At 35.3% G+C, this 13,254-nt stretch overlaps 1 protein-coding gene across 3 annotated transcripts in view; it reads right to left on the bottom strand.

Moving 5' to 3' along the window:
- Nucleotides 1–13,254, bottom strand: part of LOC108971755 (centrosomin) — a 51,983-nt gene that overhangs the window by 27,247 nt on the left and 11,482 nt on the right. The window contains exon 1 of one of the 3 annotated variants that reach the window (XM_018938017.1): nucleotides 1,269–1,603. The exons of the other annotated variants lie outside the window; for them this stretch is intronic. Coding sequence (XP_018793562.1) covers nucleotides 1,269–1,351 — 83 coding nt within the window. The 5' untranslated portion in view covers nucleotides 1,352–1,603. Of the gene's footprint in view, nucleotides 1–1,268; nucleotides 1,604–13,254 lie in introns of those variants that run through there. 3 annotated transcript variants of the gene reach the window in all.

Here is a 13,254-nt window from a genome sequence, read left to right as displayed (position 1 = left end):
GGGATATCAGTCCAAACGTCGGTGGGAGACGATTCTGCTAACACCGGCGGGCATCGTTCTTATCAGCTATGTCGCCAGCAGCTACACCCCACTATCTGTCTCTTATACACATCTAGATGTGTATAAGAGACAGAAATTAAAAAATAAAAATAAATGTAAAAAAAATATAATAAAATCACAGAAGTGAAAAATTTATTAAAATACTATTTTTTTACTTCAATGTTTTAGTAAAAATTTTTAATTGCAAACGAATTATTTTACTTATTTCATTTTTATGTGTGCCACTTTTCTAAAAAATTACTCACCACTCAGATATTACGTGAGTTTAACTATTTTTTCTATAAAATTGACAGCTGAGTGTATAATTTGTAGCATATACATAAGTATGTATGTAGAAAAAGAAGTTTCTCTGAAATTTCACGAGAATTTTCGATTTGCTTTCATTCAAGCAGTACAACGCAATCGGAAGTGATTCAGTGTTATAAAATAATGATTAATGAAAGGCTACACATTTTACGAATCATACGGATTTACTGGATGAAATGATTATTTTTGGGAACATACCTGATACTTGAAGTCATTTTTGTCACTGCTGAAGTATAAATCAAGGGTTCAACTAATACATTAATAAAATATGTTACAAATTTCATTTGAAAGGAGAGTTACTCAGACTCGACTCGACTATTTCTTATTAAATTATTAGTATTTACTACTTTCAGTGCCCCATTTTCGGCGGAATGCTGATTTTTGGTAGAATAAATCAAGCGATTTAATAACTTTGAACTTGTTTTCTTGAGAAACAATTCGAAGTACTTGGTTTAAATGATTAAATATCACAAGTTTGTCATATCTCAATTTCGAAAATGGCATGTTAGAACCCTTTTTACTTAAAAAAAAATGTTTCACAAAAAGCATTACTGGTAACCCCATATCAATTTTGTTGACATAAATGACATCAAAAAATTTTTTATAATTATTTTTATTATGCTGTTTCTTTGATACATAAAACTGTGCATAAATTTGACCGAAAAATACTTCCGTTACATGATTTTTTTTTTTAAATTTTTTAACTGACATTTTTAGTTCTAGCCCATGCTTGATTAATTTCAACGCTATATTTTATTGCTTAGTTGAAAAAGTGGCAACGCATGCATTTTATGTCTGTTCAAAATGCTACGGAAATGGCCATAAACAAGTTAGTGCATAAGAAAAATGTATTTTTAGTACAGTATTTAAGAGTTTAGCAGCGAATGCGAAGTTGTGCTTACCAAAAAGCGCCAAAGGAGTAGCGTTTCTGCGGCGTTGAATGACTGGTGCTGTTCAATGAATGCGTACGAAATATGCCCGACATTTTTGGTGATTTTTGTCTTCCTCTTCTTTTTATTTTATATATATTTTTTTAAGTTTTAGTTGTTCGATTTGGTGTTATATGTATACTAATTTTGGTTTAAAATCTTTGGTTTCGTTACTTTTTTACTTTTTTGGTTGTTGTTGTTTTGGGTTTTATACAATAAGTATTGGCACATTACGTTGTTGCATGTTAAGGGTTGCAAGTCCATAGATGGCACAAATGTTGTAATATTCTAGTTTTGTATTTTTTGTATACTTTYKTMMMAWTTTTTTTTATCGYATTGTTGTTGTGRTTATTCTTTAGTTTGGCTTTATCAGTGTTCTATTTGATTTTTTCTTTTCTGATTTATATTTTGTTCAGTCTTTGGTTTGTATTTGCCTAATCACATTGGTAGCGTTTATTTATCCATGTTATCGACATCCATTCCGGGTTATGTGCTGATAAGCGCGCTGCTATCTAAACAAAAAGACGTCACGCTGACAAACGCTTTTCCTGCAGCGTTTCGTRTTAAAATTTATTAATCAATTTGTATATTTATTTTGTTTTTGGATTTTTTGTTTATTATTATGCTGATGACTCGTTGCAAGTCATAAATAAATTCCGACCTACAGGCATGCTTATACTCGAAACACACACATACACAAACACACACTCTCACACCGTTTGAAGTTTTATTTACACATCAAAAGCCATGCGCATGCAAGACACGTCGAAAAATTAGAGTGAAAAAAATTAGATTAGAACAAGAAAAACTGTTAACTACGCACCTAACCTATRATACCCTTCACAAATAAAATCACTTGCCATATAAAAATTTGGTTTTGGTTGKTYAGTTTGTATGGCAGCTATAKGCTATWGTCGCCCGATCTRAATAATTTCTTCAGAGATTATTGTTTTCAGAGACAATAATTTATGCAAGATTTCGTGAAAATAACTTCTCATATAAAAAAGTTTCTCATACAAGAACTTGATTTTGATCGGTCAGTTTATATGGCAGCTATATGCYACAGTCGTGCGATCTTCACAAATTCTTCAGAGATTATAACGTTGACTTGGACAATTATTCATGCCAAATTTCGTGAGAATATTTTGTGTAATAAAATAGTTTTCCATACAAGGACTTTATTTGAAGCGGTCAATTTGTATGGCAGCTATATGTTATAGTCGTCCGATTTTAAAAATTTCTTCGGAGATTGTAGTGTTGCCTTGAACAATATTATATACCAAAATTCGTGCGGATATCTTATCTAATGAAAAACTTTTTCATACAAGGACTTAATTTCGATCGGTCAGTTTGTATGGCAACTATACATTAAAGACGTCCGATATCGACGATTCCAAGAAATGAGCAGATTCTTGAGGAGAAAAGGACGTGTGCAAAATTTCAGAGAGATATTTCAAAAACTGAGTGACGAGTTCGTCTATATATGGACAGACAGACGCACACCTCAAATCGATTCAGCTGGACGTTTACTTCTGGGCGTTACAAACATCGTGACAAACTTATGAGCACTGCTGCCAGCCCGTAAGGGTATAAAAAACGAATGGAAGCAAGTTTAAAGCAAATCCCCTACCACACATCGAATRAGGCCRCCAAAAGTTCCGAAATTTGAATTGCCGCCAAAACTTCGTTTGCCCTTCTTTTCTCCGCCTATAAAAAGCACGGTTGCGTTAAACAAACGGGACTCCTTTTAATGTTTATTGCAATTTTTTTSTCTAKTATTTTTTTGGTTTTGTTTTTAGTTTTTTTKCTATGCGTTCACGTTTTTAGTTCTAAAATAACTAAAGTAGCGCCAGCTCAGGCGCGCGCCTCACGCAATGAGTCACTTGCTCCTAGCGCTGAGTTGTTGTGAATCCGTGCAAAATAGCCYGCAGTGACATGCATCAGATATATTTTTTTATAGTCGGTATATTTTGTTGTTTTACTCTGATTGTTGCGCTTTTTGTTTTTGCATTTATTTTTGCAGYAACGCCGGCGAGATTCACCTGTGCCGAAAATGGCGTGAAAGGGGTAGGCGCAAGTTGGAGCGCTGTCGCGTAGTTGTTAATGGATATGTTGGCACAAAAAAAAATTGAGAGRAAAACTAAAAACTCAAAGAGAGCGAGTCACCTAAAAATACGTTGATGAACATTTGCTGTGTGTAGTAAATTAATGAACGAATTTCGAAATGATTTATTTGCTGCTCGYTGTGAACTTTTACAGTCAGAGGGGCAGCTGGTCAACGTAAAAAAAAAACCAATTAAAAGAAAATAGAGCACCATAAAAGGGGAGAACAAAGAATTGGGACTTTGAAGTAAATAAAATTTTCTTATGAAATGAAAATTTCTCAATTCAATTTAGGTTATGTCAGTCTTGAGATCAGTTGATATACATACAGTGGCGTAGGCTGGTTTCTCTTCAAATTTCAAACTTCGTCTACTGAAAAAATGTTTTCTATCCAAAAGAACAAATTTGAAACTCTAGAAAACAAATATTTTCACAATTTTATATGATTAAGCGCTTAGAGAAACGATAGAACCCGGCTYGATAAATTAAAATAGTMAACAAWAACAAAGAAGCAAAAACAATAAWTCTAATTTCATGCCTTTTCCATGCAAATGAACAATACTCCAGACATTGTCCTCTGGATTCGCTCCATTGCTTTAGTTGTCATATAAGTAAGCCGGGAACTCAAGGAATATGAAAATGAGAAAATTTTGAAGTGTTCTTAGAACTGGCGACACCTTGCAATAAACTAATAATTTGATTTAATATAATCTCCAACCTTCTAATTTCAATTTATTGTCACTGAGTAATTAGTGAAAGTTGATAGAAAACTTATATATCGTAAACTGCATTAGATGGATAAAATTTCATTAAAAAAAAAAAGAATTTGTAATTGCTTGACTCAGAATTGCTTAAGCACGAATCGGAAATGACGCGAATTAACGCAAAAAAAAAAACGTACGGACCAATTTTCCAGATGCGGTTTGCTAAAAAATCGATCGATTCCTGAAGAGATGGTTACAAGTGATGAAATGTGTCACTTTCGATAATGTCAAGTGAAAACAGTCGTTGTCGAATAGCAATAAGACGGTACGTGGCCAAGCCAAGATTATATATACTATGATTTACTCTCTAAGGGCCAAACTACAAACTGCAGATTTGGACCTGTACTGTCAACAACTGAACCATCTGAAGGAAGCAATCGCTTAAAAATAAGCAGCTTTGGCCAATAGGAAGAATATAGCACACCGATAATGACTCGACAGAAAATCCGTGAGTTTGGTTACGATATTCTTATGAATCCTCCTTATAGTCCAGACCTGCCAAGAAGTGATAAATACCGTTTTCTGTATTGTATATAGAGTTTGATTTTGCTGATTCTTCGACCTCTGCAACAGATGAATATATTTAAAAAGTGACAAAAAATGATGCTTCAAAATCGTCAGGCAAGTGTTAGAGAGATATCAAGAAAGCACGACAACTCGAATGACTTTGGTGGATATTTTGAGTATGTAACTCGTTCTTGCTCGACTCGTCTCGATAAAATCTGAATTTTTTTTTTTCAAAAGAATACCGTAAACTGGACACTTTGGACGTGCTTGATATTAAGAATTCCGTTTCCACATTCATGGAGAGCTTTATAACTGCCGATAAGACATGTGTTTATGAGTTTGACATGCAATGAAGCCAACAACCATCGGTATGGAGGAAAATAAATGAGCCGAAACCAAAAAAAAACAAAAAAAAAAAACACGCCAAAGCCGCTCAGAAATCAAGGAGATGCTCATTGTTTTTTTCGATATTCGTGGAGTTTACACGACGCTAATACAACATCTCATCGAACCACCGAATTTCAAGCCAAAAACGCAATGAATATCATCGACAACCACCGTATCCAGCAGATTTGGCTCCGTGTGATTTTTTTTTGCTTCCCAAACTTAAACAGCCGCTCGGTCAAACTCGTCTTCAGTTTATCGAAAAGATAGAACAAAATTCGCTGAAGGTCATGGCAAAAAGTGCTTATGAAAACTGTTTCGAATACTGGAAAAATCGTTGGTGTAAGTGTATTACTTCTGTTGGGATTACTCCGAAAGCGACAAAATTAATATTAATGAATAATTAACTGTTTTGCGTTTTATATGCAGTTTTTGGGTACTTCCAACTAAGAAGAAGATATAAAGCTGTACTGATTCCATATTCGATTTGTATAAAATGTTATACAGATTCTTCAATTTTGCTAATAAAAATTATAGCGAATAATTTTTCACTCCAAATTGTGTTGTTATTGTTTCTTATTAATATTGCTATTAACTTTAAAAATCATAAAATTAATATTGTGTGCTTAAACGCAAATTTTATGTCACAATAATGAAGAATTATCAGTAGAAAATGCTGCAATAAAACATAATTGGACAGCTTTAAAAAATATACACGCATTAAACACAAATGTAAGTATTTTTAAAAGTAGCAGCCCAAGCAAATTCACGACGAAAATATTGACACAGTTCTGCAACAAATTGCGACAAATGAGAAACTCATTGCAACGCGTCTTTAGAAATAGTGAAAAAAGTGCAACAGACGAAAAAATGACAGGCACAAAAATCCAAATAATGGGAACTCACATTTCACACAGCCGCGCACTGGCCGAGCGCGTTAGCTTCGAAGATGACGTCTGATGGCGCTGGGAAATGCACTACTTAATGCGAGAGTACACGTAACAAATTGCCTAAAAATATAATATTATGTGAAAAGTGCGTGCCTACAGCTGTACATAGGTATGTATGTATTAAAGTACGTATTTTGGTGTTTGTTACACACAAAAAACACAAACTTTTTGAGCACAAATTTTATATTTAGAAATTAGCAAACTTATGTTTATGCACAGAATTGCGCTAAAAAATCTAAAAACGAGTACAAATCACCACATAACGCCAAGCAACACACAACCGATAAATGCGAAAGCGTGAAAATTAATACTAATTTTAAATGGACAAAACGAAAATTGATGACAAGGGCGAATTACCTACTTGCGGGTTACTGAAGTAGCGCTTTTGTTTTGACAACTCGCTGAAATAGCTATGGCAACGGCGAAAGGACTAACTGCGACTCATATGTGCGCACACAGTTATGTTTGGAAAAATAGCAATGCTCTTTTAGGGATGAGGTATCCTCACAATATTCTATGCTACCGGAATTGAATGGGTCGACAAAAATTGCTCTTAGCTGTATCCTCCGCGCCAGTGTCGACTGGACAATGTGTATCGCTGCTTACAATGTCATGATCTCAAGCTGGCTCCTGACAAACTCATTACATTGCAGACAGGCGGGTCCTAGCTGCGAAAGCTGATATTTTACGTTGGACTGCTTTATATGCACCCACAGAATTAAGTGTATGGTCTCATTGCTAATGAGGTACCTGACAGTAGGTGGAAAACCCTAGGGGTAGAGACTCCCTTATCAAAAACTGAACATGGCGGCCAACAAAAGAACGAAGCGGACTGGGATATCAGTCCAAACGTCGGTGGGAGACAATTCTGCTAACACCGGCGGGCATCGTTCTTATCAGCTATGTCGCMAGCAGCTACACCCCACTATAACGAGACCAGGTTGCGGTGGCTGTAGTACTACTGCCACACCAGCGCACGAGTGCCACAGTCCATGAAGACTCGGACCAAGAAAGCGCTGTAAGCATAAACACAGAAAAAGAAACATAACTTCTCGCTTTTCTGTGCAGTCCACCGAGGGTTCCAACGAGAGAAGGCTTCATAAATAGCCAAGCAARGAGGGATTGAAGGCAAAAGCGAGGTAGAAGCTCGGAATACAAAACCATCTCGAAGGCTGGGCACACTTCGCCAATCGAAATTGGTGTAATGCCTCGCATCCAGCGTTACTGAACGCATTGAAGAGCATATCGGTGGAATGAGGCAGCGTTCGAAGGACAGCGAACCGAAGGCATCCTTTAAAAAAAAGAAGCACACGGACGACAAACCGATATTGTTTAGCACAGCGGCGATTGGGAAACGGCATTTGGCCGTAAAAAAAAAAACATTTTTTTTTGCGTTCACTTGAATATACATAAGCCCTTCACTCAAATTACTATCACTAACAGTTCCGATTTTTGCATTGAAGCATATCCTAACTAGCACTGCTATTAATATTCACCTAACTGTACGCCTTTTGTGTGTATTTGTATGTAAAATGATGCCACATATCGATTCTATGGCAATTTACTTATGTGCTGCTAACAAAATTATTAGGCGCATGCAACAAGTTGACGCAGTGCAGGCAACAATAGCAATTGCTTTCAAAGCTAGCGCAGCTTTATGCAGTTATCATTGAAGCAACTGGCCGTAAGCGTTTAATTAAGTAGCTGCGAAGGTGTGAACAAGTCAACAAAACACTTGGGAGTTCCAGTTTTCCGCTTYACAGCTGAGCAACGTTGTTATTGTGCGAGTTCTTGTTGTTGTTGCGTACAGGTGTAATATTCACTTGCCATTGGAGTAATTAGCGCGATGCACCCTGAGGTGTTAGATTTTGTTGCAAACAATAGTAAAAACATTGCTGAACTAGTTGCACCTGCTGCTTAAGCTCAATTGCCAATGCAATGTCGGTGGTGTTAATTGGTGCGGTAGCAGCGGCGTCACTCTGCAACTGATAACAACGCCACTGAATTTAGTAATGAACATGCATTACAAACGAGATTAGGTGCAATCAAGCCCAGCGCTTGGCGTTTTGTGATGTTGTAAAACATCTTGCAAGCGATTGAAGTTTGAAATCGAAGAAAATAAGCAGGCGTGTGGAGTGGCGTGAAAAATTCTCCAAACGYTGCAAAGTGAAAACTCTTATGAGGTGTAAAAATATTGATTAGGCGCTTGAAACAAGCGGAARAAGAAAAACAAAGCAACTAAAAATAAGAAACAAATAATTGCAGCAAAATTAAGTGCCTATATGCAGTGGATTATCTGCTTGGATCGTTGATGATAACTAGGTGAAAAAGTTATGTATTGAATAAAAATATTTGAACAAAAATATTCTAATTGTAATCAAGTGTTACATGGCTTAACGCAATGCTTTTAGGYTATATGTGCGAACAAAATATATATTACCGTTATTTGAAGCTCTTTTTATGTTGGGCAAAGCATTTTATTAAAGAAAACTGTGAAACTATTTTCGAATAACAATTTTAATAGAGCTATTTAAATAAATATTGGATAGACGAAAAAGTCTTTTCGTATTTCGTCTAATATTATATGCTCCATTTATTTATATATTTCCTGCTAATGCAAGCAGAAGTGGCAATTTAGAGGCGTCAATTTCATTTTTAATAATTACGGTCGAGTAAAAAGAAATTCATTAATTTTCAAATAGGTGACTCTAGTAATCTGTATCTCGCATTGTACGAGTGCGATCGGCTTACGCTATATGATGTTAGAAAGATAAGATTTTGTTCTAAAAAATAGTCTCCGACAGTTTTGTGATTGCTTAACACTGTATAATTTGGGCATGCGCCAAAGATGGGTATTAGTAAAGGGAAACTACTCTCATAAAAAACTATTTTCGTCGATAAAGGCGAAAACGTACTCGAGACGCCTGAAAATAAATTTTTTACGGTGCTACAAAGGACAAGTACAAAAGAGAGTCTCAATTGTTTCCCTGGTRCCTGCAGTCTTTTCGATCTGTCAGCCCCATTCTGCAGGCAGTCATTTACTTGCAGCAAAACCACTTCCTAGGATCATCAAGCGATCATTATTTGATTACGTCGTTGACCATTCCCAGTGGAGCCATTAAGATTTTCACCGACTTCCTTCGTTCAACAAGTCTCATCATGTCTCTAACCACCTTCTTTGCAGTCCCAAKAAATTCCAATTATCTAACAGTGCTCGGACTGACGTATGGAACGATTTGGCGCAATTTAAGTTAAGATCTTAATATAAAAGCGTACAGAATACAACCTCAACACGCGACATCACTTCTCTCTATATGCTCTTGAGAAGTTCCAAGAAGATCTGACGTTTTCGACGCTGGCGCACTGCCATTTCATCCAGAGAAAAAAAAACGGATTGGTGTGGTTTGCCAGCGGAAACATTGGTCCATATTTCTTCGAAAATGATACCGATGAGAACGTAACTGACAATGGCGACCGTTAACGCACCATGATAACCGAATATTTGTTGCCTGAGATGGGAGCTCGTGATCTCGACGACTTTGGGTTTCAACAAGACGGCGCTACTTCCCACACATCACATCAATCAATGGGCCGGGCCGGTGGATTGGCCACCAAGCATCACACACCGTTAGATTTTTCCCAGTGGGGATATATAAAGTTCAAAGTCGAAAGAAGATAGAAGCTAGAAATGGATTAYCCTTTWTAAAAGACTTTGACCGAAAAGTTTTAAGCCTTTTGAGCGCTGTACAGTGCAGAGTATTCACAGCGTTCCACAATAACTCTAACATCAATGTGGAAATCTGGCATCACGTGAGACGGTTTTGAATATGGTAAACAATATTAATTTCTCTATTTTCTTTAAAATGTATGATTTATTTTGTAAATTCTTTTCAAAAAAAATATATATATAAAATTGCAAGTGCATTCTTGRCGCGTTGAAATATTATAATGCAAATGAACTTTCACGTATCAAAACATTTCCAGTTCATTAAAATCACGAAATTTTTCAACTCAATTCGATTCCGGGCGCCAATCGTGTGTGGGTGTAACAACAATTTGATGAATTAATCAAAAGTTTACAGATTCGTTAGCAAAAAAAGTTTTGAAGCCACTTATAGGGGTATGAGTGTAACGAATCTGTAATTATTTGTCCACAGTAGTCTAACCATAAATGGATTTTATTTTCGATTAAGCGCAAAAAGTGCTCGTATTTTTCACATACTCGTATATTTACTTTTTATTTTTCCATTTTTGCCTTTTTTGTTGTGATTTATTTTTGCGACGAAATGCAGTTAATTACATTTTGAAAATCAATGTTTGTGAAAAGGCAAAAGCGAAGGGGCAAAATAATCGACTTTAATGGGGRCTACTTTACAAATTTGGTATTATTGCGCAAACAAAGTGCGCGATTTGCGATTGAACTGTATTTGAAGTAGCARTGAGTACAACAAAAACAACTGCGATCGTATTTTAATGTAAACCGTGAAGCATTTTAAATTGCAATGTTCAAATACAATGTCAAAGCATTGTTCTGCCTGGGAATTATAGCGCTGATGGGTAGTTTTGTAGTGCTAATGGCGTTGTTGTCTTATTGTGAACATCTATTTTTTTGTTGTAAACGTAATGATCTATTAAATTGTATTGATTTCAGTTGTAAATGCAGTGTTTGACGCAGCAATTGGAAAATTTATTTGTTTTGATGGGATTTCTATGCGGAAATTAAATATTTGTAAAACATTTGAAAATATATTGCAATGTCACAATATATATATTGGCAAAGTAAAACAAGAAAAAACTTTAAATGCAAACTATAATATCCTTCACAGTTACATTTATTTTAGCATATGAAGTTAAAACAGATCTTTACTTTGGCTTTGATCGGTAAGTTTATATGGCAGCTATAGGCTATAGTGGTCCGATTCAAACAATTCGTTCAGAGATTGTAGCGCTTTCAATGAGGTATTAATTAAATATGTTTCGAATAAAAAAGGTTTTCCGTACCAGGTCTTCAAGTGATCGATTAGTTTGTATGGTAGCTATATGCTATATTCATCCGATTTGAACAATATGTTCGCCATTTGTAGCGCTGTCTTGGGCGATACTTTATGCCAAATTTCGTTCAGATAATTTGTCAAATGAAACAGTATTCTATACAACAACTTGATTTTGTACGGTCAATTTATATGGCAGCTAGATGATATAGTGATCCGATTTTTACAATTTATTCAGAGATTGTAGTGCTGCCATAGATAAGGAACTATGCCAAATTTCATAAAGATATTTTGTCGAATRAAAAAGTTTTCCGTACAAGGTCTCCATCTGACCGATCACTTTGTATGGCAGCTACATCGTGTAATGGTCCRATATCGGCGGTTCCASCGAAGGAGCAGCTTCTTKGAAARRAAAAAACGTGTGCAAARTTTCAAATCGTTATCTCAAAAACTGAGGGASCAGTACGCGAAAATAMAGATTCTTCTTTCTTCCTTTCTTTCTTTCGAGTGTTTTGTTCAGGGTACAAATATATTGTGACAGTTTTATAACGAAAAATAAAAATAAAAATACGCGTATTCAATTGAATATAGACTGCAATTCCATTCAATTAATGCTAAATTGAACAGTTAACCAGCTAGCAATGTATCACACCCAAGTCAGCCAAGTCGCATACCTTACATTATGACATTGAATTATTTTAAGGYGCGTTTTTAAGGTCTACTTCGTAGATGCAATGACCACAAAGTTTATGTAATAATTATATTATTATAATAATAATTATGTTCTGTTCTACTAGAATGATCGCATTATTATTTTTAGGCAAATGTATATATTAAACAAGCATTTCAACTTTACAGTCCTCATTCTTACTATTTAAGTTCTTGCAAAGTGTAATTCTTTAATTAAATAACCGAAAAATATTTATGTATGAACTCATAATGTGCGGTTGTCCCTCGTTCGTTCTGTCTCCGCTCTTTAATTTGACTTTACCTATTTAACTCACTTAAATTCTTTATGTACATAAGTTCTTAAATTTGTATAGTTATCGTAATTGCCCAAATTTCCTTGGAATTTGCACATTCATATTCGCAAGTGGGTAAGAGAGTGAGCAAGAAAGCTGACGCACACAGTGAATTCCATGAGCTCTACTGCAGCTTACTGACTGGACTTAACTTGAGTATTGTCACCGCAYAAAAATATTAAATTAAATCACAGACAGTAAAATACATAGATGTATGAGGAACAAAAAAGTAAATTACTTAAGTAATAGACAGTGGAGGCGGTTTGTTAGAAAGAAGTGTATCACTAATTATATTATAAAATATACAATAAACTATTTAATTTAAATAATAAACAGACATATTTCATATCTATAAGCTAAACATGTTTTGAATATTAGATTAGCTAGGATTAAATTAGCGTATCTTGAAACGATTTTAAGTGCTTATAGACATTTTCATTTATTCCAATCCTATATAGGTTAGGTTAAYYTGGTAGGCCAATGAGCCACTAAGTTTGGTTCTTTGCGATATCAGATGGAGTTCAGTTACTGGGTCCATGAGGAGCAGTCATCGTTTAGGATGCCTGTGTTTGACGCAAATTCTAACAGACTCTTTGGCCTCACTAACGATTCCTCTTCCAATGTGTTATACAGTGGGGACGCCAAATGATTACGTTGTAGTCTTGCCAATGCGYGACAAGTGCACAAGAGATGCTCTATTATTTCACTGGAACCTTACTCTAGACATTTCCTTTAATTCTATATAACATTTTTATATACCGTTGATTGCAATATTAACCCCCAAGTTTCCTATCTTTCTTAGGAAATGAGCACATATCGTACCTACCGGCGATCTGGATAACGTAAACTGAAAGAACCCGGATTTATATCCCTCCATTGACTGTGAACTCGGGTATCCTCCCAAATTATTAGCTTTTTGGAATAAATAAGAGTACTTAGTATATAGATATGTATACATATCTGTACATATCTGTACATATCTATATCGGGTTCACTTATAAAAATTAACACATTACCATTAATAATAATAAAAATTATAGTTGACCTCTAAGAAAACTATCTTACGTCCAGTTTTATACCCTAAGCAGGAAATATTAAGTTTGTCACGACGTAAGCAACACCCGGCAGGAAACATGGGACACCATATAAAGTATATGCATTTAAAAATATAGATGACGAGTTTAGTGGATCTCTCTCTCTCTCTCTCTCTCTGTTTGTCCGTGGTACATATGAGAACC

Source organism: Bactrocera latifrons, unplaced genomic scaffold, assembly GCF_001853355.1.
Source record: "Bactrocera latifrons isolate USDA-ARS-PBARC rearing strain unplaced genomic scaffold, ASM185335v1 scaffold_359, whole genome shotgun sequence".
Lineage (NCBI taxonomy): Eukaryota > Metazoa > Arthropoda > Insecta > Diptera > Tephritidae > Bactrocera > Bactrocera latifrons.
This window is presented reverse-complemented; position numbering and strand designations above follow the sequence as displayed.